This window comes from Mytilus edulis, chromosome 9 (genome assembly GCF_963676685.1).
Source record: "Mytilus edulis chromosome 9, xbMytEdul2.2, whole genome shotgun sequence".
In the NCBI taxonomy this organism is placed as follows: Eukaryota; Metazoa; Mollusca; class Bivalvia; order Mytilida; family Mytilidae; genus Mytilus; species Mytilus edulis.
Window position 1 is genome coordinate 14,605,187 of NC_092352.1, and position 21,072 is coordinate 14,626,258.

Below are 21,072 nucleotides of genomic sequence, written 5' to 3' on the forward strand. Positions count from 1 at the left end.
ATGATACGTAGTGCCTGATTCTGAACTTTGTCTAAAGTCTGATGGTGAGACTTGGCTGCAGTCATCCAAGCGCTAGATCCGTATTCAAGGTGTGGTCGTACATTTCCTTGGTAGACAGATTTCAAGATTTTTTCATTTGCACCCCATTTTGTTCCTGCAAGTTTCCTCATGATGTTCAATTTTCTCCTAGCTTTAGCTTCAGCTGATGTTATATGTTGCTTCCAGGTCATTCTTTTGTCAAAAGTTACCCCAAGGTATGTTTGTTGGTCTTCCATTTTAAGTGGGGTATCATCCAAAGTCAGTTTGACAGATTGTGTTTTTGGAGAGAGTGTGAAGAGTGTTCCTGTTGTTTTTTCTCTGTTGATGGTAACACACCACTGCTTTGCCCATGTGACTATAATATCTAAAGCTGTTTGTATTCTATATTTAGCTGTAGATGCATACTCTTCTGAGCACCAGAGAACAAGATCGTCTGCATAAAGTGCTGATTGTACCCCTTTTGGTAGCTCTGGTACTAGGTCGTTCATAAAGAGTATGAATAGAGTTGGTGGTAATACTCCTCCTTGTGGGACCCCTTGTTTTAAGAGTACTTTCTGTCCACATTGCCCATCTACCAGCACTCTTGCTCTTCTATTATACAAGTAAGATTTGGTCCATTTGTACATTCTTCCACTGATGCCATATCTAAGCATTTTTGCAAGGAGTCCATCTTTCCATACCTTATCAAATGCTCTTTGAAGATCTACAAAGACAGCCAACGTTACTTTTTTGGATTGGAAGGCATCTTCTACCACCTGGGATAGATGTGTAGTCTGGTCTTCTGTGCTTTTGTATTGTCTAAAACCAGCTTGTTCATTTCCAATGATGTTCTCTGATTCTAAGTACATGTGCATGCGCTTGTTTATTATGCGCTCCAACAATTTACAACAGCTGCTTGTTAGGCTTATAGGACGGTAACTTGAGGCTTTTGACTTGTTCTTTCCTTTCTTTAGTATTGGCATCATTATTGCGTCCTTCCAGCGTTGTGGGACTTGCCCTTGTCTCCAGCTAAGATTGAATATGTCCAGCAAAGTATTTAGTGATGAGTTCCCTAGGTGTTGTAGCATCTCATTTGTGATGTTATCTGGACCTGGAGACTTTTTCTTCTTAAGCTTTCTTATAGATTGTTTCATCTCAGACATTGTGATGTCAGTCTGCATGATATCATGTGCTGGTGTTTCCTTTCTTTCTCTAATTTCGGTTCTTATCTCTTTTTTATGTGAGGTTGGGATGTTAGTATTGCTTACTTCTTCATAACCTTTTGCAAATGTATTTGCAGCATCTTTTCCTGTGATTGTTTTTCCTTCATCTTCTAGTGTTATCTTTTGGCCTTTACTTCCCTCATCATTTAGAGCTTTTGTCAAGTTCCACAGTTTTGTTGTATCCTTCTCCATGTTCAGAGATGATGTTTTTTCTCTCCATCCTCTTCTCTGGCATTCAAGTTTTGTTTTGAGGTGTTTTGCCTTGCTTTGTTGAAGTTTGATGTTATTCTCCTGGCTGGGGTTTGATTCAGCCTCTTCTCTTGCTCTTGTGAGTGCATCATGTGTTTCTTGAATTTGATTGGACCAGTATGGCTTGTAGTCCTTTCTCACACCCCTTGGTATACTTTCTTTTGCCGCTCTTACTATGCTTGTATTGAAAATCTTGACAACATTGTTGATGTTCTTTCCTTCAATAACTATGTCCTTTGTAAGTTCATTTGCTCTTGTTTCAAATTTTCCCCAGTTTGCCTTCTTGTAATTCCATCTTGGTAATTGAGCATCAATAGTAGTTTTTGTTCCTCTGATGGATAGTATGACTGGGCGATGGTCACTGCCCCCTAGCTGGTCACATACCTTTCTACTGATATTCTGGTGTATATCGTCAGTACAGAAAGCTAGGTCTGGTGTAGTTGTTGTGTGCCAGCGGCGAGAATAGAAGGTTGGTGTATCAGTTGGATCATTGACAAGGATAAGATGGTGTTCATCTTGCCAATCTTCTATGGTTTCTCCTCTTTTGTCTATTGTGGTGTATCCCCAGCTATGAGATTGGCTGTTAAAATCTCCTACCATGAGAAAGTTACTGTCTGATGTCTGTATGGTATCTAGGGAGAGTTTTTTATCATTTGGACAATAGAAGTTGACAATGTTGTAAGAGCTTTGCCCGATGGTGACTTTGCTTTCAAGATATTCTGCTTCCTCCATATATGTTTTAATCTCCATGGCATTTATGTTGTTTCTTACTAGTGTCATAACACCTCCTTTCTTTCTTTCTTTTCTGTCACTCCTGAAAACTTGGTATCCTCTGACTTTAAAAGGTTTTCCTTCTTGCAAGTGTGTTTCCTGAATACAGCAGATGTTAATGTTATTTTCATGTAGAAAATGCTGCAGTTCATCTCTTTTGTTGGATGCCCCTTCTGCATTCCAGTGCATGATGTTAATGACTGGTTGTTCTTTCAACTTTGGCTTGGTGTTTTTCCGGCCAGTAGCTCTTCTTGTTCGTCCCCTGACTCCACAGGACGAAACAAAGGTACCTCCAGTAGCATTTGATGGGTTCCTTCGAGACAGGGAACCCGGCACTGCACCTGCCTGGTGGGTCCTCACAGGGCGAGCACCATATCGATTGGTTGTGATTTCAAGTGTCATTATGGCTGTTTGTGCGTGGTATTGTGGTCTCTTAAGAGTGCGCTATATAGCCCAACACCGCCGTCTTCAGCACTCTAGGTTTTCTGTAGGGGTTACCTCACCCTTAACTTCTGAACAAGTGATCTGATCCTGGAAGTACAGGAAGGATGTTGCAGATTCCTAAATCTGGATTTTCCTCGAGGTTGTCTCCTGAAGCCTTTCCCTGGCGTACGGGTATGGCCGCAAGGCAGCGGAGGTTTTGAGTCAGAGTTTTCCTTCTCCTAGATGGGCTACCCTCCAAGGTTGACGAACCCCATCTGCCCGAGGCTATCTGGTTTTGAGGCGCCAGTGGCTCGCCTTCGCCCCTTCTCCAGTCAGTTGAAACAGTTCCACCAGGTTTACAGATAATAAACCACTCGTGAAGGTTGGAGTTGGACTTTGGTTGTCAGAGGCTGTATTAGACGCATGCCGAAAGGAGCATTTTCATGGAATTGAGAGCCTATTTCTCAACTCCACCCCTTGGCTTAACAACTTTTTGGAACCATAATGGACACTATAACAATCTATTATGCCTCTAGGTCGGGTGTTATAAAAATTTATAAATCTTTAGTTACACAATACATTTGTACACATATACTGAACCTGTGACATTTTTTACAATACATCATCAACTTATATTACATGAGGACATTACATTGAATTGTGTCCAGTCACTTTTAATAATCGGTAGTTTATTAAATTGTCACGATTTAACTCCACATTTAAACCTGGGTTGTGTCAATACACAAAATCACTTCCTTGATGTTTTTTAAATACCTGTGATTTCTTTCAAATCTTCAGATAGCACAATTTTTATTTGGATAAAATTGTATCAAGGAGTTGATTTTATTAGTATGAATTTTTTAGAATTGTCTCTTTTTTTTTCATTTGTTGTTTGATTATACATGTAAACTTGTATGTATGGTTAAAACTGAAATGTCAAAAAAGTTTAACCATGCAAACATGTACTCTACATGATAAAAAAAATCTTATATTTCAATCTTTCATTTTAATTTAAACAATTTTGTTTAAAAAAAAACACATTTAATTATAATGAAAATGATAAATCTACATTAATTTCATTACCTTTCAAACAAATTAGACTAATTAATTTGTCATAATTAATCAGTCCATTAAAAATTCATGTCATTTTCCTGATTTCCAATCAAAAATGAAATGGAACAGTAATCAAAACTATTGAGTGTATGTACATTGTAAATACTAAGTAACCAACTAGTTTCTTTCATGTCACTGTAGACTTTATCAGAGTGTAGATTAGACAACTTCATGTTAGTACATCTGTTGGTTTTGGTGAAAAATCAATTGAAAGAATGAATTTTTTTGTAAGTAGTTTTTCATTTGAATCATTATATGTTCTATTTTTAGTTGATGATTTGCACATTTTACAATTATGAATTCTTGAAGAACAAGCTGAAATGTATGATAAAAGCTAACCCAATTACAGAGGGTAAGCCATGCATTCTTGGCTAAGGGACTTAGTTAGTTCATAAACTTTATACTGAAATATCATTTCTTTAATATCAATTTTCCAAAATTCAAAATTATTCCTGATTGAAATTGTAAATTTTTGTTTAGTTTAATATTATTAATTTTATTTTGGTTTTTTTTCGTGGATGATTGTCAATCATACCAACTCTTCTTATTTTCATATTAAAAAGACAAATTTACATTTACAAAATGAAAATTTCCACAGTCACTGAATCATGAGTAAAATAGCATGGCCTCACTTCTCCCTAAAACTGACCAGCTACATGGACATTGTGACATGATGGATGCTAAATATCAGCATTGCTGAAAAGTGATCAGCAAAAATGAAATTATTTTATTACAAATGATTTGAAACAGAATAGTTTCGACAAGGACCCTTGCCCCAATATTATATACTTACATTGTATTTTGTTCAAGGGCAATAACTCCAATATTTTTTTAGTTCTGTTAAACATTTTATAAAAAATTGAGAAGAATTGAAGTGCCAGGAAGCACATGCACTTAAACATTTTTTTATTTCCTTGGCATAACTAGTGTGAAAATAGGTCAAAGTCTTAAATAGCTATAGCTAGGCTGCACTACGGTATTTGTATCATGAATGAAGAATGTTTACATTATGTAGTTTCAATTACATGAAGGGGAAGAATGATTTTTCTTATAAAATATGTCTAACAAGATAACAAGTTGCTTTCTTTAAAAAAAGAAATGCAATCGTAAACCCAAATGCTTGTTTGGCATTATATATATATTAGATAATTGTTTAATAAAGATGTATTGTCTTATATTACTTTTGTTGTGCATAAGAATTAGAAACTGACATTGCCTGTTTAGTGGTTTAAATAATGTAATACCGGCTTCACACATCAACGTATAGATCCGACGTACGTCGGCCGAGGTACAAAAAATCATGCACGCTACCAAAACGCTAGTAATTTTGATGCATTCAACCTGTCAATCATATCTGTATCGTGTGCACAACGAGCTTAAAGCGTGTATTGGGTGTGCGTAAAGCGTACCTTAGCGTTTCTCCTGGTCTTCCTACATTCCCAACTGCAGGTCTGTCTATATGTGAATGTTTGTCAATAAGTCTGTCACATTCGCCCGTCTGTTTACATGTTTACCAGTCTGTCTATGTCCACTGGTTCGTCTACATGTTCACTAGCTTTGAAATAGCTTTCGGTAAGTGCGATTATTTCAGTGATTTGTGTCTATTGTTTTTATGTAAGTGATTATTGTGCACCGTACCCATAATTTTAGGGACGCGAATTGCAACTGATATTTTACAGTTTTTTCTTGCGATGTGTTGTCCTTAAGGTTTGGTTCATTTAGGAGGGTTGGGTTTATGGCCACCACATTGTTTATGTGCCAATGTCCATTCTAAAGCCAGAAACATGTAGTACAGTGGTTGTTGTTCATAATTCATGTCGGTGAAGTTGTTTTCGTAAATTATTTTGTTATCAATAAGGCTGTTTAGTTTTGCTTGATTTTTGTTTTTAAATCTTAATGGTCGGGGCATTTAATAGCCGACTAAATAGTAGTTTTTTTTCATTTTTGGAGGCCGCTCGGTGGCCTTTAAAGACTTACTACCACGTCATTGTAACTCTGGTTGGTATTTGTATCATTAGTGCTGGACCATGGTCGATCCTATATGCACCTTTGAGGCAGGCGGGATATTTTTGTAGATCTTGTACAGCTCAAACTAATGTGAGTAGTTCCTGTACTTCTATGTCTAGTCCCATGTTGCATGGTTAGAGAGGGTGTAATATCTTCTGTAGGTTTGATGAAGTTTCACCCGCCGTATCGGACTTCTTTTCCTAAATGAAAGCTTTAAGGCGACGAGTATTTTTGTATGCAATGTGCCCTTAACGTGTCTAAAACTTATCTGTAGCGTTTTCAAAGCTCGTGTAGCGTGTACGTATATTATGTGCGTGCAGTTTACAGGTACATGTATATACGTTTGACAAACGCTTGAGCTGAATGATTTTTTTTATGTTCCATTAAAATTTTCCTGAAGTAAAAGCGTTCACCAAGCGTATACCTTTGCATTTCGACGTACTTCAAACTTATGGAACGCGTGTGTAAAGTTCCTCTGGTGAGCAACTAAGTTACGCATACGATGATACGGACTTTGTTAATTTTCTTTTTTGACTGATTGTTTTACATTGTCATTTCGGGGCCTTTTATAGCCGACTATGCGGTACGTGCTTTGCCTGTTGTTGAAGGCCGTACGGTGACCCATAGTTTGTATTTCTGTGTTATTTTGGTTTCTTGCAGACAGTTGTCTCATTGACACCAAACCCGATATCTTCTTTTTTTATATTCGATATCTTATCGCCGACCAGGTTAAGTCTGCTAAAAATGCATGCATGATTCATTTTTAGGTTATCAGTCGTAATTAAAGTGGCACATTTAATTCGTTGTTTCATTGCTTGAAGTATCATTTCTTACATCTGCATGGTCAAATGTGTATTTTTTTAAAATAAATTTTAGATTTAGATTTCAGTCACGGTTATTTTTTCCCCCTCCATATTGAATATCTATACTTATCAGTCGCATTTTAATGACGAAAAGGATTCCGAGGTTATTAAAAAAAGTAAATAATGTTGCAATATTTAAACAAAGAAAATAACTTTAAATTTGCAATATTAATGAAAATAAATACGGACATAACTTTCATAATTAATTTTAACGTTATTTTCAATAAACGATTATTTTTTTTAATCCTCGTTTTCACACCTATTTGAGGCACGTATTTATGATTATATTTCCATGTCCTTGGTCTATCCTAGACGTAAAATTTCAAAAAGTGCTAATACTTTTTTTAAAGAAATTTTTTTTTAATTGTTCTCGTTCAAAATATTTTATTTTTTCATATTCAATATCTATTTAATTTTATTTTTAATAACCATTTTTTTTTTATTAAAGTTGCAATATTTAACCAAAAAAAAATAACTGTAATTTAATCATATGCAAGAAAGACTTCCCTTTAATTTCAGTATAAAAAAATAAATAGCTTGCTTTTTACCACATGTACATCTTCACTAAACGTAAAATCTAAAATAAAATGCTACTAAAACTCTTTCTAAAGATTTTATTTTTAATTATTCTCGTTCAGAATATAAAGCGCATTGTTTACATGAAATCTTATCTCATATCTAAACACAGCTGGTTACATCGTTTGACTAATTAAAATACTACGCATGTAGGTTAATATTAGCAGCTTGTAATCGTGTGCAAGAAAATATTATATCATAATAAATTTAAGATCATACGTAAAATATCTCTATAGCAACTTAAGATGCTAATGCATATTCAACAGATTTGTAAGCTATTGCGCATGCATTTCAAAAGTGGTCATAGCTATTGCGAATGTATTTGAAAGGTGGTCATAGAAAGACCAGAAATGTTCCGACTAACATCCGGTGTTCCGAAAGACTACATCACTCGTCCAATATATACTGCGTAAACCCTCAGGGGTTTACGCAAAAAAGAAAAAAAGCAGGAAGAATGCTTTAAATTTGATTATATAGGGAATCACTGAAGCATGTCTGGATCCACCACTGTTAATAGTAGAGATACACAACTCCAAGATATGTTCAATCTGTGAAAATGCCAATGGGATAGCAAGTTTTGCAACCCAACAACACAAAAGTTAAATGTCATCATGAAACAGTAAACACCATATTGTCATGATTGACATGTACATGTATCATGATGATCTACATGTATATCATGATTTATACTCCAAAATTTAGAATAAATCTTGGGATTTACAATTTACGATGCATGTTCTTTATAATATATATCAGCATTTAATGTGTATTTCAGACTTGACAGGACCTTATGAACCGTTGAGGTGACCTCCGAAAACCGTCTCGTTTATATAACCTGACACAAACAAATATAGATATAAATAAATAGATAGCAAAAACATGCAATTGGATTTTTCTAGGTCTGTTTAATTTCATATTATGTCATAATAATAGGTTGAAAAATATGTTAATCATCATTTTTACTTCTTATAGACAAATGAGTTTTTATGGATTGAATCTCAATCAGTTAACCAAATGGTTTACCCTTGATCTGGGAATAGTCTATCTCTATGGAACTGTATCTTATAGACTTTTCAGTATAAAATTGATAAGACGCTGAACTTCACAAGACTTTTGCGAGATTTATTGATTTTGGAATAAATAAATAAAACTTAATAGGGCTCTTCTCGGTTAGTTCGGCCATATTGGATAGGGGCAGATTTTCATAATGGAGGTAAAAATAGTGTGAAAAATACGGGAAAACATCATTAAAACAAAGCAGTTGCTTGGAAACACACATCTTTTATACTATTTCCACCTCTTTAGAAAAAATCTGCCCCTATCCAATATGGTCGAACTAACCGTTAAGAGCCCTATTTTTTATAGTGACTTTACCTGGACTTATGTAGTGGTTGCATTGACGTTCTTACTATTATATTGTACTTCCAGTCGGGACACTTCCTTTGGTCCCAAGCCCGGTCGGGTCTTTTAGTGGGTACACTAACAGCTGTGTATGGACATCAATAGTTTAATAAATCATCAGAACTTATATAAGGAATTAATTATTATCTGACTAATAATATCTCAGAACCAGGGAAATAGGAAACAAGACGGGAAACTATATAGACAATAATAGTGCATTGACTTGACATATCAACGATATAAGGATGAGGCTTAGAAACTGGGAAATGCGAGGCTGTGCCGAGCTATTTCCCTGTTTCGAGCCGAATCCTTATATCGTTGATATGTCAAGTCAATGCACTATTATTGTCTTTATACTGCAATCTAAAAAACATTTTCAATTGTTGTTTAATGCGTTAAGGTTATTTATTTGATTTAAATATTTGGGGAAACCCCCTTTAAAAAGGCCTCATATCATGCTCAGGGAGAAATTTGAAATGTACATTTACCTGTTGAAACCATCACTCAATGATGAACGAAATCATTTGAGTATGGACTAAAATATCAACCATAAGCATAACAAATTAATGATTTATAGGTTGCAAACAAAAAATGTTAATAAATGAAATATGTTTTTCCAATAATTGCAAAAGAAACATGATTGAGTCGTTCCACGCATCGTTGTATGCATTGGAAACAAGAACAGGCTGAAAAGGTCGTATGAATAATTAAATGTTATTTCGGCAACTTCTATTTAAATATTCATAAGGAAAAGTGATATCAGGTCAGTGAATGAATATGACATAGAAATATACAGTCAACGCATTTTGACTGCTTAAATAGAACGAGTGCAGTATAAATAGTTTTATATATATAGCTACGAACTAAACATCGCAACTTTCACTCCCGTTACATTTGGGGCTCGTCCGAGGGATATTTGAGGACAATAACTAAAACAAACGTTTGTTTGTACCTTATTTCCGCAATATGGCTGGAATAAAAGGGATTTTTGTATCCCTAGGACTGCTAGGAGTTAAAATTGAACAGTTTATTGTTCGTCTTCTCATCATTTCCGTTGTTTGTGCCGGTCCGACGATGACCAGTACTGCATTCAATATCGTTTTATACAATATAAATATAGTTAAAGGTGACTTACCTTCAAAAATTGAAATTAGAAATCAAGGAGAAAAAATCCAAATTGGAGCTTAAGGTGGACATTTTGTTAACGTTCCAGAGGAAATATGTTGTTCTTGCATAAAAGGAAAACAAACACAACATTTTTGTGTACACCACCACATCTAAATAAAATATTTAGCTGCATTTTATCGTGGTAGAAAGCTTATTATGGCTTTTCAATTTTCAGGAAGTTGGCGATTTATCACGCCATGTTTACAAAATGACGTCATATTTTCGACGTCAAAGCACCTGATATCTAAGGAATGTTTGTATGGAGGTACCAATGGGGAGTACTCATTGTCGTTCTAACCATGGAAAGGTGGTTTAATTTGTTGGTTCTGTTTAATTTATACGTTTTTATATTTGTTGTCATAATTGGATTTGGAAAGTCAAATTATTTGTTTGATTATACATTTTTGTACTTGAAATGGTTTTGGATTAAAAAGTACATTAAGTCATTTAATTTGTACTTGCATTTCTGTCAGTGTTGATGTAATAGCAATTATTTAGCTTTCTTGCATGGAAAGGAGGGAATTAACAATACACATAACTTCAAAGTTGTACCGAAAGTCATAGGCTATATTGTGCCATCATGGATTATATACTGGAAATTGTCCGGTTCATTTTAATATTGTTAAAAGGATTAAAAGTACAGTTTATGTACTCGGTTATATTTATAACATCATCATGATGTTTATTTTTACGTTGGTCTTTTGGAAATTAACTGAGTTAATTTCATTTTGGTGTAATGATTACGTGGAGGAAATTAATACTGAATCTTTTCAGTTGCTAAGCAATGTGGCTTTAGTAAATGTAAAATTGTGGATATAGCCAGGATTTGGATTAAAATGACATTTTTGTCATACAGCTGGAATAGGGTTGTCTTGTATGAGCTGTGACTAAAATAGGAATAATAGAAGAACGTACACTCATTATCTTAGCTATTGTTAGAAGCTGCTTTCGGTGGTGTATACAGAGGCAATTTTGGAAATACCTTAGGTGCTAGAATGGCGCGAGAATAGGTATATATTTTGGGTATACATTTTTATTGTACACCATGGGTATGTTGTCCACATGGCTAAGGATATTGTTTGGGGATTACTGGAATGCAAGGAATGATTTATTATTACAGTCCAATTGTTTTATATGACTTTCTAATTTTTGATTAGATTTGATAAAACAAACAATCAGTTTGTATGAATTCCAGTATAGAAATGTCACTTTTTTTGTGTGTTTTATGGTTAAAGTAATTCCATGGGCTATATATGCTTTTGGTGACTTATAAAATTACATATTGGGGCACCCAATCAAGTGGTGCAGTGCTCGTGTATATAGACTTTTATAGACTCTTGGTGAGTCAGGATTTTATAAGAAGAATGTGCTTCTTAATTTATTCCAGTGTCTGACAGAATATGGGAGATTATACTGAAATTGTTTTAGTGTGTGGATAGCTGGCCACAATGATGAAACATATTGGATTTTATATTGGCCTTTATGCCGATAAGTTTAACGTAACTAAACCACTTGGAATTATAAATCTTGGGGAACACTTAGTTGGACTACTTTACAGATTTTGAAACTCTACTAGATGAATTTTACCATATTTATCATTTACCTACCTGGAACCTTGGACACGATGTATGCCTGGATGCTCCACTCAAACTTTATAATTGGATTCCTTACTCCGTGATGATGTCTCGTGATGTATTTGTGACTTTTGGACATTAAGTGAATTACAATTGAATATCTTGAACTATTTTTTAAATTATTTATTGACATTAACAGTAAATTAATTGTTATTGAGTATTATATGTGTCTGTATTCAACATTTTGGTAAGTATACCTCAGGCCACACCAAATTAATAGTTCTTTGAGATTTTACCCAAAAAAAATTGGGCGAGCGAGCGAAATTTGAATTTATATTTTTAAATTCTTCGCCTCAAATTTTGAAGAAATATGGAGCGAGCGATATTTTTTTTCTCTCAATTTTTATATCTTTTACCTAAAAGAAGCAACTGAATTTTCAACTCACTTAATTGAAAGGGGACATAATTTGATATAATTAAATTATCTCCCTTTTTATATGTATTTCAACTTTCTGCATTCTTTTTCATTTTGTTTTGTTGTTTGTATAATTAACACTGCACAAATATACACTTTTGAACATATTTTTTTATGCATGAACTTTATATGGCTATCTGCTTTTAATATGCACTGCTTTCATCTGTAGTATATGCACCTTCTGGTCCTTAGACACCCTCTGTAGTATGCTAGCTAGCTTCTTGTAACATAACTGCATGGTGTGTGTTTTGTGTTTATGCATATGGATCACTAACCAGTCAATCCAAGCACAGTTGAAACTGGGGGTTCTAGCTAGTGCTACTTTACAATTAAATATTAGAAAATAAATTACACCAAAACATACCAACATGGAAATACCTACATAACCTACATTTATAAGCCTATGTTATAACTAAGATTTCAACTCGACTTACTTATTTGTATGGTTTTAATATTAAAAATCTCACTTTGTGCATCGCTACATCTGACATTCAATGGCTTCTTGATATAGTTCCCTGAATGTCCGACATTTTGTTTGTGTTGCCGTATTTTTTAATATGTATGCCTTGTTGTTATTTTTGTCTGAATGTTTCACCACAGAAACAATCAGCACTTTTTCCATCTTAGCAACTTTTTTTATCAGAATCAAAAATATGCTTGACAAATGACAAACACTGCATATTTTCAAACGCTTAATTGATAAAGATTTTTTTTTAATACCGGAATCGAGTTCGTCGAATATGCGGATTTATTTTCGACGTGCAGGAATTTTATTTTTATTTTTATTTTTTGGTTTTGGCAGGTGAGGTGCGGGAAATTTATTTTTATTTTTTTATTTTAATTTCGGCAATTTAGGTGCGGGTTTTCCAAAGAACTACTAATTAATTTGGTGTGGCCTCACCGATCTTTGGACTAATGTGTGAGCACATTATGTCTTAAGAGAGGGGGAGTGTAATGGTGGTCACTTTGTTTACTTGTCTATTTTATCTATTTGGGGAAATTGGTTAACTTTAGTATTACTTATAGTTTCGTAACTCTTTCTTCCGAGACCGGCCATGAAATTTTGTTTATTGGGACTTCCTGCTTCTTTCACATGCCCGACATCCGGCCTGGCCAGGCTTGTTGTCCCTAGGAACTATAAGTATGACGTCACTCAATAGGTACGGGGCAGTCTACACTAAGGATTTGAAATGAGCAGATGCTCATATCGTTTGGCTTGGAAAGATGGACCTTTATAAGGACAAGTAGACTAGCCACCACCGTATTGTAGTATATTTATTCATGTAATCGTATGTTCAACCATATATATTTCTTTAAAATAAACATCTTGTTTATATTTAAGTAGTTTTACGTACTTTGTCCAATATCCCAGAACTTGGGTAGACAACAGGAAAACGAAGCCAATTGCAAACTACTTAACGTAAACAAAAGTTCATGTTGGATAAAAATTACCGCAACAGCTGACATTGTGCGCTTTTTCACAGTTTCTGTGAAATTTATGTACGAAGTTTTTTACCACCAGTTTTGTGGGGTTTTTCGACCCCAGAAAAACGTGTTTATCCCATAAACTTGGGATCACCCCATGTTTCATGACTTGAGCCCAACCTGTTAAAAAAAACGTAAACTTATACGGGTTTATATGGGGACGAAGTCCCCTATTACAGTAGAAAATTCAATAATAAAAAATAAAAAAATCGGGAAAATTTCCCGAATTTTTCATTGTACTAATGAACTCAAAATCGTTCAATTTTTTTTTGTCGCGTTTTTTAATTTCCGGATCTGCGCAGAACAAATAACTCTACTTCCTTCTTCCGGTCTTGTTGTCGTGAGACTTTGATTAGTCTAGTAAAATATAGGAACTCAAGGAACACAATATATTTCATTTTTAATCATTCTTTGTCTTTGGTATGAATAAACGTTACCTGATGCATCGCGTTTCTTTGATTACATTAAACATGATGTCATAACTTAAATAACGTCACAAGTAAAATCACTAACAACAGAACCAAAATCGGAAACGTTACGGTATCCGTTTCTATTTTTTAACAAATATTTAAGTTTCAAAAAAAAATAATTTAATTAAACAAACTTCGTCCCCATTCACAGGTAATGCCTGCCTCATATGCTCATATTAGGATTTCAAAGACTTTGACAGTCTTCACGACGAACTTTAAAATCTACAGGCCCGGAGCTCAATTTTTGAAATTTTTTAGTTAGTTTCTGTTGGCCTGTAGATATGATTTTTACAGGCCCGAGACCAATTTTACTAGCCTGGGCTGCCTGGGCTGCCACTCAGCGTGAAGACTGCAGTTTGTTGTCACTTTTAAAACTTTAAAATAACTTTTATTTATTTATAACTTAAAAATAGTTACCTGTAATCAACAGAAATATAGTTCTCAGTTTGCGACACTTTTGGCAAAAAAATGTCAACAATGAACAAATCCACTTCCGGATAATATAACAAGGGAGACAATCCATTATAAAATTCCAAACATGTCCTAACCAGTGTCAGAGCTTTTGTTTACATTTGTACATATATATAAACTGGTATTTGTATCTACAACGAACGAAGATAGTTAAATTTGGTAATGTTAGTACTTTCTTTAAAATAATGGTTCAAAGAGAATGTAAATGATCGATACAAATCAGCACAAATTCAATATACTTCTGTAAAAAAGGGGGATCAAACAGTTTGAGATAATATGAGGCAGGCATTACCTGTAAATGGGGACGAAGTCTGTATGAATTATTTTTTTGTAACTTAATTATTTGTCAAAAAAAAAAGAAACGGAAATACCGTAACGTTTCCGATTTTGGTTCTGTTGTTAGGGATTTTAGTTGTGACGTTATTTAAATTATGACGTCATATGCAATGTAAACAAAGAAACGCTATCATTAGGTAACGTTTTTTCATATCAAGGAATTATTAAAAATGAAATTGGTATTGCACGTTCCTTCCTATTTTATACTAGACTGATAAATATATATTTTACTCAAAGTTCCATACAAACGAGAACGGAAAAAGGAAGTATATTGTACATTTCTGCGCAGGTCCGGGATTTCAAAACATGACATAAAAAAAATTGAACGATTTTGAGTTCATTAGTACAATGAAAAATTCGGGAAATTTTCCCGAATTTTTTTTTTTATTGAATTTTCTACTGTTATTGGGGACTTCGTCCCCATATTATATGCAAAATGGGATCTTAAATCATATACTTAATCATTTTTATGATATTTAGCAGTTTAGTCTTAAAATAGCATTTTAATTCTTTTTAAAAAAGTGCGTGATGGGTCTTAGACCCTTTGCATTTCAACGATATAGATGTAGATGTTTACATTAATGCATGGTGTTGTAAGTGTTCAATATAAATAGAATAACCATGCATTGTCTTGAAATATCAATGTTATTTGTACAAGGCTTTGAAACAGGTAGAAAGCGAGGCTGTGCCGAGCATTTCTACCTGTTTCGAGCCCAGTACAAATAACATTGATATTTCAAGACAATGTGTGGTTATTCTTTATATACTGCAACTCTTATATTAACTGTTCTAAATGAAGCATTTAGGGTAAAAAACATCATTTCTTAATTTTCAACGGAAGACGTAAAATTTCCACGAACCTGTATGTTTTATTGACGTCATAAATAAAACTCTACGGAAACATATTGTCAACGTCATAAACAAGGTGATATACGGTCAGTGACTGTATATCACATATGAATATGCGGTCAATGCAATTTGACTGCTCAAATAGCACAGCTGCAGTATATAAATGATTAATCATCAGTGTCTGCTCCAGGTCCACATTATCTGTATTTATGCTTCAAGACTATGCTCTACAGATGTAATATACTACTAGTCTCTTTGATAAATTCCCCATTTCAATTCTCAATTTTATTATCTCAGATATACATGTATACAGAACAGAACAGAACAGAATATATTTTATTTCCAATTAAGGGCCCACAAGGGGCATACAGAGTATACATGAATAAGGCAAAAGAATATTGATTTGCATAGATACATAGATACAAACAAATTTTTTTTTTTTTACATACAGTTACAATACAATTACTAACTCATATTCACTTTAATAAATTTACCAACAGCATTAAGGACCTGATTGTCTTCACAGTTTAATAAATAAATAAATTTATGCTGATTATCAAGTATAGAAAAATTTGGAATTCTTTGACAAACAAAGTCAAAGAGAGCATCTCTATCTGATTTAAAATTTTCACAGTTAGTTAAAAAATGGATTTCATCTTCAACACAGCCAGAGGAGCATTTTTTGTAAATTCTTTCATTTCGTGGAATATTTGAAAAACGACCAACTTCAATTTGAAGCTTATTGCAGAAATACGTAATTTGCATATAGATCTTCTAAAATCAAAGTTCTTAATTAAAGAAAGATAATTTTCATAACCAAAATTCTGCTTAAATTTCACATAATTAAACAGTTTTCCATCAGAAGCTTTATTTTGGCTAGCATACCAATTGCTAATATATTTAGTGTGAATTAATTTACTAGATATGTTCAAAAATTTATATTGGCCGAAATTTTTTACTTCTTGTTTAATTTCAAAAACTTCTAATACTTTTTTAACAAATGAGAACCAAGAAGTTATGTTAGATTTGTGAAGCTCTTGGCTGCATTTATATGATTCAATTCATAGATTTTTTTGTTCAAATCAATTATATTTTAACAAACAATATATGATACAATGTACTTTAATCACTGACAAATGTAAGATTTGGGTACATCTAGTTTTTATTTTAAGATGAAATGAAATGCACCATGTTTTAAATTTAAAAAAAAACTCTCTTGAAGACATTCGATTCCTACCATCTCCAAGTAATACATACACTAATTTATATGATAGGGGGTGGGGTTATAACTAACCTGTGTTATTTTTGCCAAGCAACCAGGCCAGCAATGAAATCTTGTTGGAAAGTTAAATTTCTTTGAGTAAATTCACTATTGCTTATTGGTATTTGAGATAATAAATAAGACTTAACACAATACATGTGTATGTAACTTTTAGTACATGTATAATTGAAAGGATTAGAAATTGATTACTGGTTCTCATGTTTAAAAGACCTCCGTTTGTAGCTAGTTACAGCTATAATACATGTAGAAGTATTAGAGTAAAGTTTTTATTATACTGTTATAGAAAATGCCTCTAAACTTGTTTGGAAACAAGTTTTCTCCAAAGAAGACTCCACCAAGGAGAGCACAGTCTTTATCTAACATCAACTTAGATGCAGATCAGGCCAGAGAAGAGTTTGGACCAAATATTGGACCTGTGAAATTAAGGCTAGGGGGCAATGAGGTTAATTTTGAGAATGGAATGTGGATTCAAGGTAAATTGTTATAAAGTCTGTAGTGAAAAATGTACGGTATACAAGTAAGGAGATATGGTATGATTATAAATGGTCATTAGAAAAGGATAAGGATATAAAGTTGATGTAAACAACAACAATTAAAAAACCATACTACAATGTATATAATAAGCTATTCCTTAAAGGTCCTAGCATAACAAACTGTGAAACAGTTTAAAAGATAAAAGATACTACCATGACTATCCAATTTATGCTTAAAAGATAAAAGATACTACCATGACTATCCAATTTATGCTTAAAAGATAAAAGATACTACCATGACTATCCAATTTATGCTTAAAAGATAAAAAGATACTACCATGACTATCCAATTTATGCTTAAAAGAAAATAAGGGAAAAATCGTAAACAGCAACCAACAAAAACTACTAGATTACAGGCTTAGTACAGGCACATGTTTTATTGTCTTAACTGTGATCTTAAATTACTTCCTGTTTAATTTAGAACTTTCAAATTTTCTCTTGATTTTTAAAAACATATGAACATATTTATTTATAAATTTGATAAAAAATCATTTACTTTTGTATAATGCTTTCATTTGATTTGATTTGCATATGTATATATTAGAAAAGTTTATTTACTTTAGAAACTGGAGGTGGTGGTGGAGCAAGTCATAAAGAAGTCATGAAACTTAGAAAAGAAAATCAACAAGTATCAGAAGAAAACAACCTACTCAAACTGAAAATTGATATATTGTTGGATATGGTAAGTCCGGATAATTTCAACAGTTTGCACATTATTTTGACTCTGGTAGATATTTGTCTCATTGGTTATTATACAACATCATATTTTTAATAAGAAATGAAGAATGAGTCTTTTCATATGATACAGTAATTGTGGATCATTAGGAAAAAAGGGTGGTCCAGCGTTGGAACCCCTGCTTTATTGGACAAACAATGCATTTCAATGAGTAAAAAAAAAATTTAAAACCCACCTCCTTTTAAAAATGGCTGGATCAGTCTCTGTACAGTTCACAGAAAAATAATTTATAAACCAAATGGAGATTGATCAATCAATCTTTAAACTTGATCCATCCAAAAAATTTCAACAAAACTTTTTTGTATTATTGTTAGAATAATTTGAAGAGGCAATCATATGTGTAGAAATAAGGTCACTCACGTAAAAAAACTTTGGGCAGCATTTGACAGATGGGTTTGACCATGGTTTAATCTTATGCAAATGATAAAAAGGCAGCAATGTAATGGATGTTTAACCTGATAGTCCTCTCTGTAAATGACAATACACTGTATAATGGTATTTTGCAAAGAGAAGGCCAGCATTCTACCTTTATTAATGAAAATATACATAATTTAATTTTTATGCCCCACAAAGGAACATTATTTCTTACGGTCTGTGCATTCGTTGGTTCTTCTGTTCATCCATTATGATTGTCTGTCTGTCAGTTTGTTTATCTGTACTGCTTCAGGTTAAAGTTTTTGGTCAAGATAGTTTTTTGATGAAGTTGAAGTCCAATCAACTTAAAAGTTAGTGCACATGTTTCCTATGATATGATCTTTCAAATTAGAGTTTTGACCACAATTTCAGGGTCCACTGAACATAAAAAATGATAGTGCGAGTGTGGCATCCATGTAGATCCATGTACTGTGAACACATTCTTGTTGTTTTAATATCCAAACAATCATTTAATGGTAAGGTTCTTACGTTTACTTTATTTTGTTTTCAGCTTGCAGAAGCTTCAGCAGTGTCACATTATCATGAAACTGAACTTAAACAAATGAGAGCACAGGTTGGAAAGAAGCGGTGATGAAAATATGTTATTTAGAGAAAACATTTTTGGCAGAGAAATGCACATTTATAGCATTGTAGGACCTTTAATTGAACAGTTTGCCTAAGAAACATTATGTTATTACATAGAGAATCATAATTAGGCAATTATAACGTATACCACTTCTTCAACTTCAATTTTTAGATTCTTCAAATGTTATTACATCTGTTTAGAGAGTATTTAATAATCTGAATCTGCTATTCTAGGCTGTTAAATTATTTTTTGTTTGTTTAAGTTACTATATCATTCATAGTGGAAGTTGAAACTGAAGTAGTGCTTGAATTTTGGATCTCAGTCACTGAAAATTTTGATACGCCTTTTGAAGTTACTAAAAAGTTACAATGTTTTCTTGTTGTAAAGAACAAACATACATTTTATTTCCAACTTAATTTTTGTACATTATTTTGAACATTTGAAGTACATTTGTATATAATGAAATAACAAGTCCGTCCATCATCATATGGTTATCTCAGTTGCAATTTTTTTGGTTCAAGAGGATGTACATATTGTTTTATTTTACAACTGTGATATTTTATTATGTTTTGTAAACTCTGTTAAAATCATATGGAAAACTTTAATTTTAAAATTAGTGTTCTCATTTAAACACCTCATTTAAGAAACCATTGCTGTACATGTGAAGTATCTGATTTTAAAGATCGGCTTAAGTAGATTGTTTTCTCGGCGGTTCAGTCACATGGTTAGGGGAACAAGTTCTAGTATGTCTGATTATTTAGCTTGACACAACAGATGTAGCGAGAAAATTCATTTCAATAAATTGTACCAATTCCTTCTTTTAAAAGGTGTTACTATTACATGAACATTGTATTTGTTGCTAGACAGACACTATTTTGTATTTTTGGGAAAGGTTTTATTAAACACTACATCAAATGTTAGATGATTTAAACAAGAGTTACTGCATGTATATATTTATTTATGTATTTATGTATTGTTAACATTGTAGTGCTTTGATGATGAATTATAGTATGTAAAAATACCTGTTGTTATTTTTTAATTGAAATATTGGATAAAGAAAGAGAATAGATGTGTTATTGGATTTACATAGCAGTTTTTATATGACCCCAACATTTCCAGACAATTACTGTTAGTATAAGTAAATAGAAATCTATGAAATTTAAATACAAGGTTTATGACCACAAAAGGAAAATTGGGATTGATTTTGAGGGCTATTGTCCCCACAGTATAGGAATTGGGGGCCAAATAAGGGGCCCAAATAACGATTTTCTAGTTTCCAGACAAGAACTTGTGGAATGGTGTATGCATCTCTTTGAAATTATACCACAAGTGTCCATACCACAAAGGAATGGTAAGAATAGGGGGGGGGGGGGGGGGGTTATGGCTTAAACCATTAAGGAATAAGGGGCAAAACAAGGGGAAAACAAGGCTGTCCTTGTTAATTGACAATTACTTAAGGATGCTCGCGGGTATAAAATTTTCAGAAAAATAATTAAACATTAATTTTTCATAACAAATTTTATTTATTACCTTTGGTAGTTGTTACTTTACAATATGGTACAAAAACCATTCCAAAAAATCAATTCGTGTTGACCCCAGGTGACTTTTAAAATGTAGATATCATTGAAAAAGCTCCAAATTATCTCCCTTTGGTGCAAAAATGCCATTTTTTGCATTAAAATTGATATATCTTTTTTAAATAATCGATGACCTATATTTTTTATTGTTATTTTTGAATAAGCTGTACATAAACTAAAAAATTGTTAAAGTTTAGCAATTTCTGTAATTAAGTTCTTTTTTTATTTCGATATTACCGCTATTTCTCCTATTAGTGCAACAGAAAAAAAGGACATTAACAAAAATGTATGTTTTTTTGAAGGCAGATTGTGAGCGTAAATGAACGGTGACCCCATTATTTTATTTCATTTTTCTATTAAGTATGAGATAAAGTTCATTTATAGAAAAATATAGAGAAATCCTATATTAAATAAAAAATTTGATTAAGACCCGTGAGCCCCCTTAAGTATGATTTAAAAGCAGTGTAAGGGAG

General features: G+C 33.0%; 2 protein-coding genes across 5 annotated transcripts in view; one reads left to right on the top strand and one right to left on the bottom strand.

The window, feature by feature from the left end:
• Nucleotides 1-14,349, bottom strand: part of LOC139489545 (transmembrane channel-like protein 7) — a 37,917-nt gene extending 23,568 nt beyond the window's left edge. For 3 of the 4 annotated variants that reach the window (XM_071276066.1, XM_071276069.1, XM_071276070.1), the window contains exon 1: nucleotides 14,233-14,349. The gene's annotated coding sequence lies outside the window, so the exon portion shown is untranslated. Of the gene's footprint in view, nucleotides 1-3,323; nucleotides 3,441-14,232 lie in introns of those variants that run through there. The other variant, XM_071276067.1, reaches the window with a different exon arrangement.
• LOC139489548 (protein chibby homolog 1-like) lies at nucleotides 14,323-20,043 on the top strand. The gene is made up of 4 exons (XM_071276073.1): nucleotides 14,323-14,445; nucleotides 17,037-17,226; nucleotides 17,850-17,968; nucleotides 18,948-20,043. Exons 2-4 carry the CDS (start codon nucleotides 17,040-17,042, stop codon nucleotides 19,026-19,028), a joined length of 387 nt encoding a protein of 128 aa, XP_071132174.1. The 5' UTR covers nucleotides 14,323-14,445; nucleotides 17,037-17,039; the 3' UTR covers nucleotides 19,029-20,043.
• Nucleotides 20,044-21,072: the final 1,029 nt, after the last annotated feature.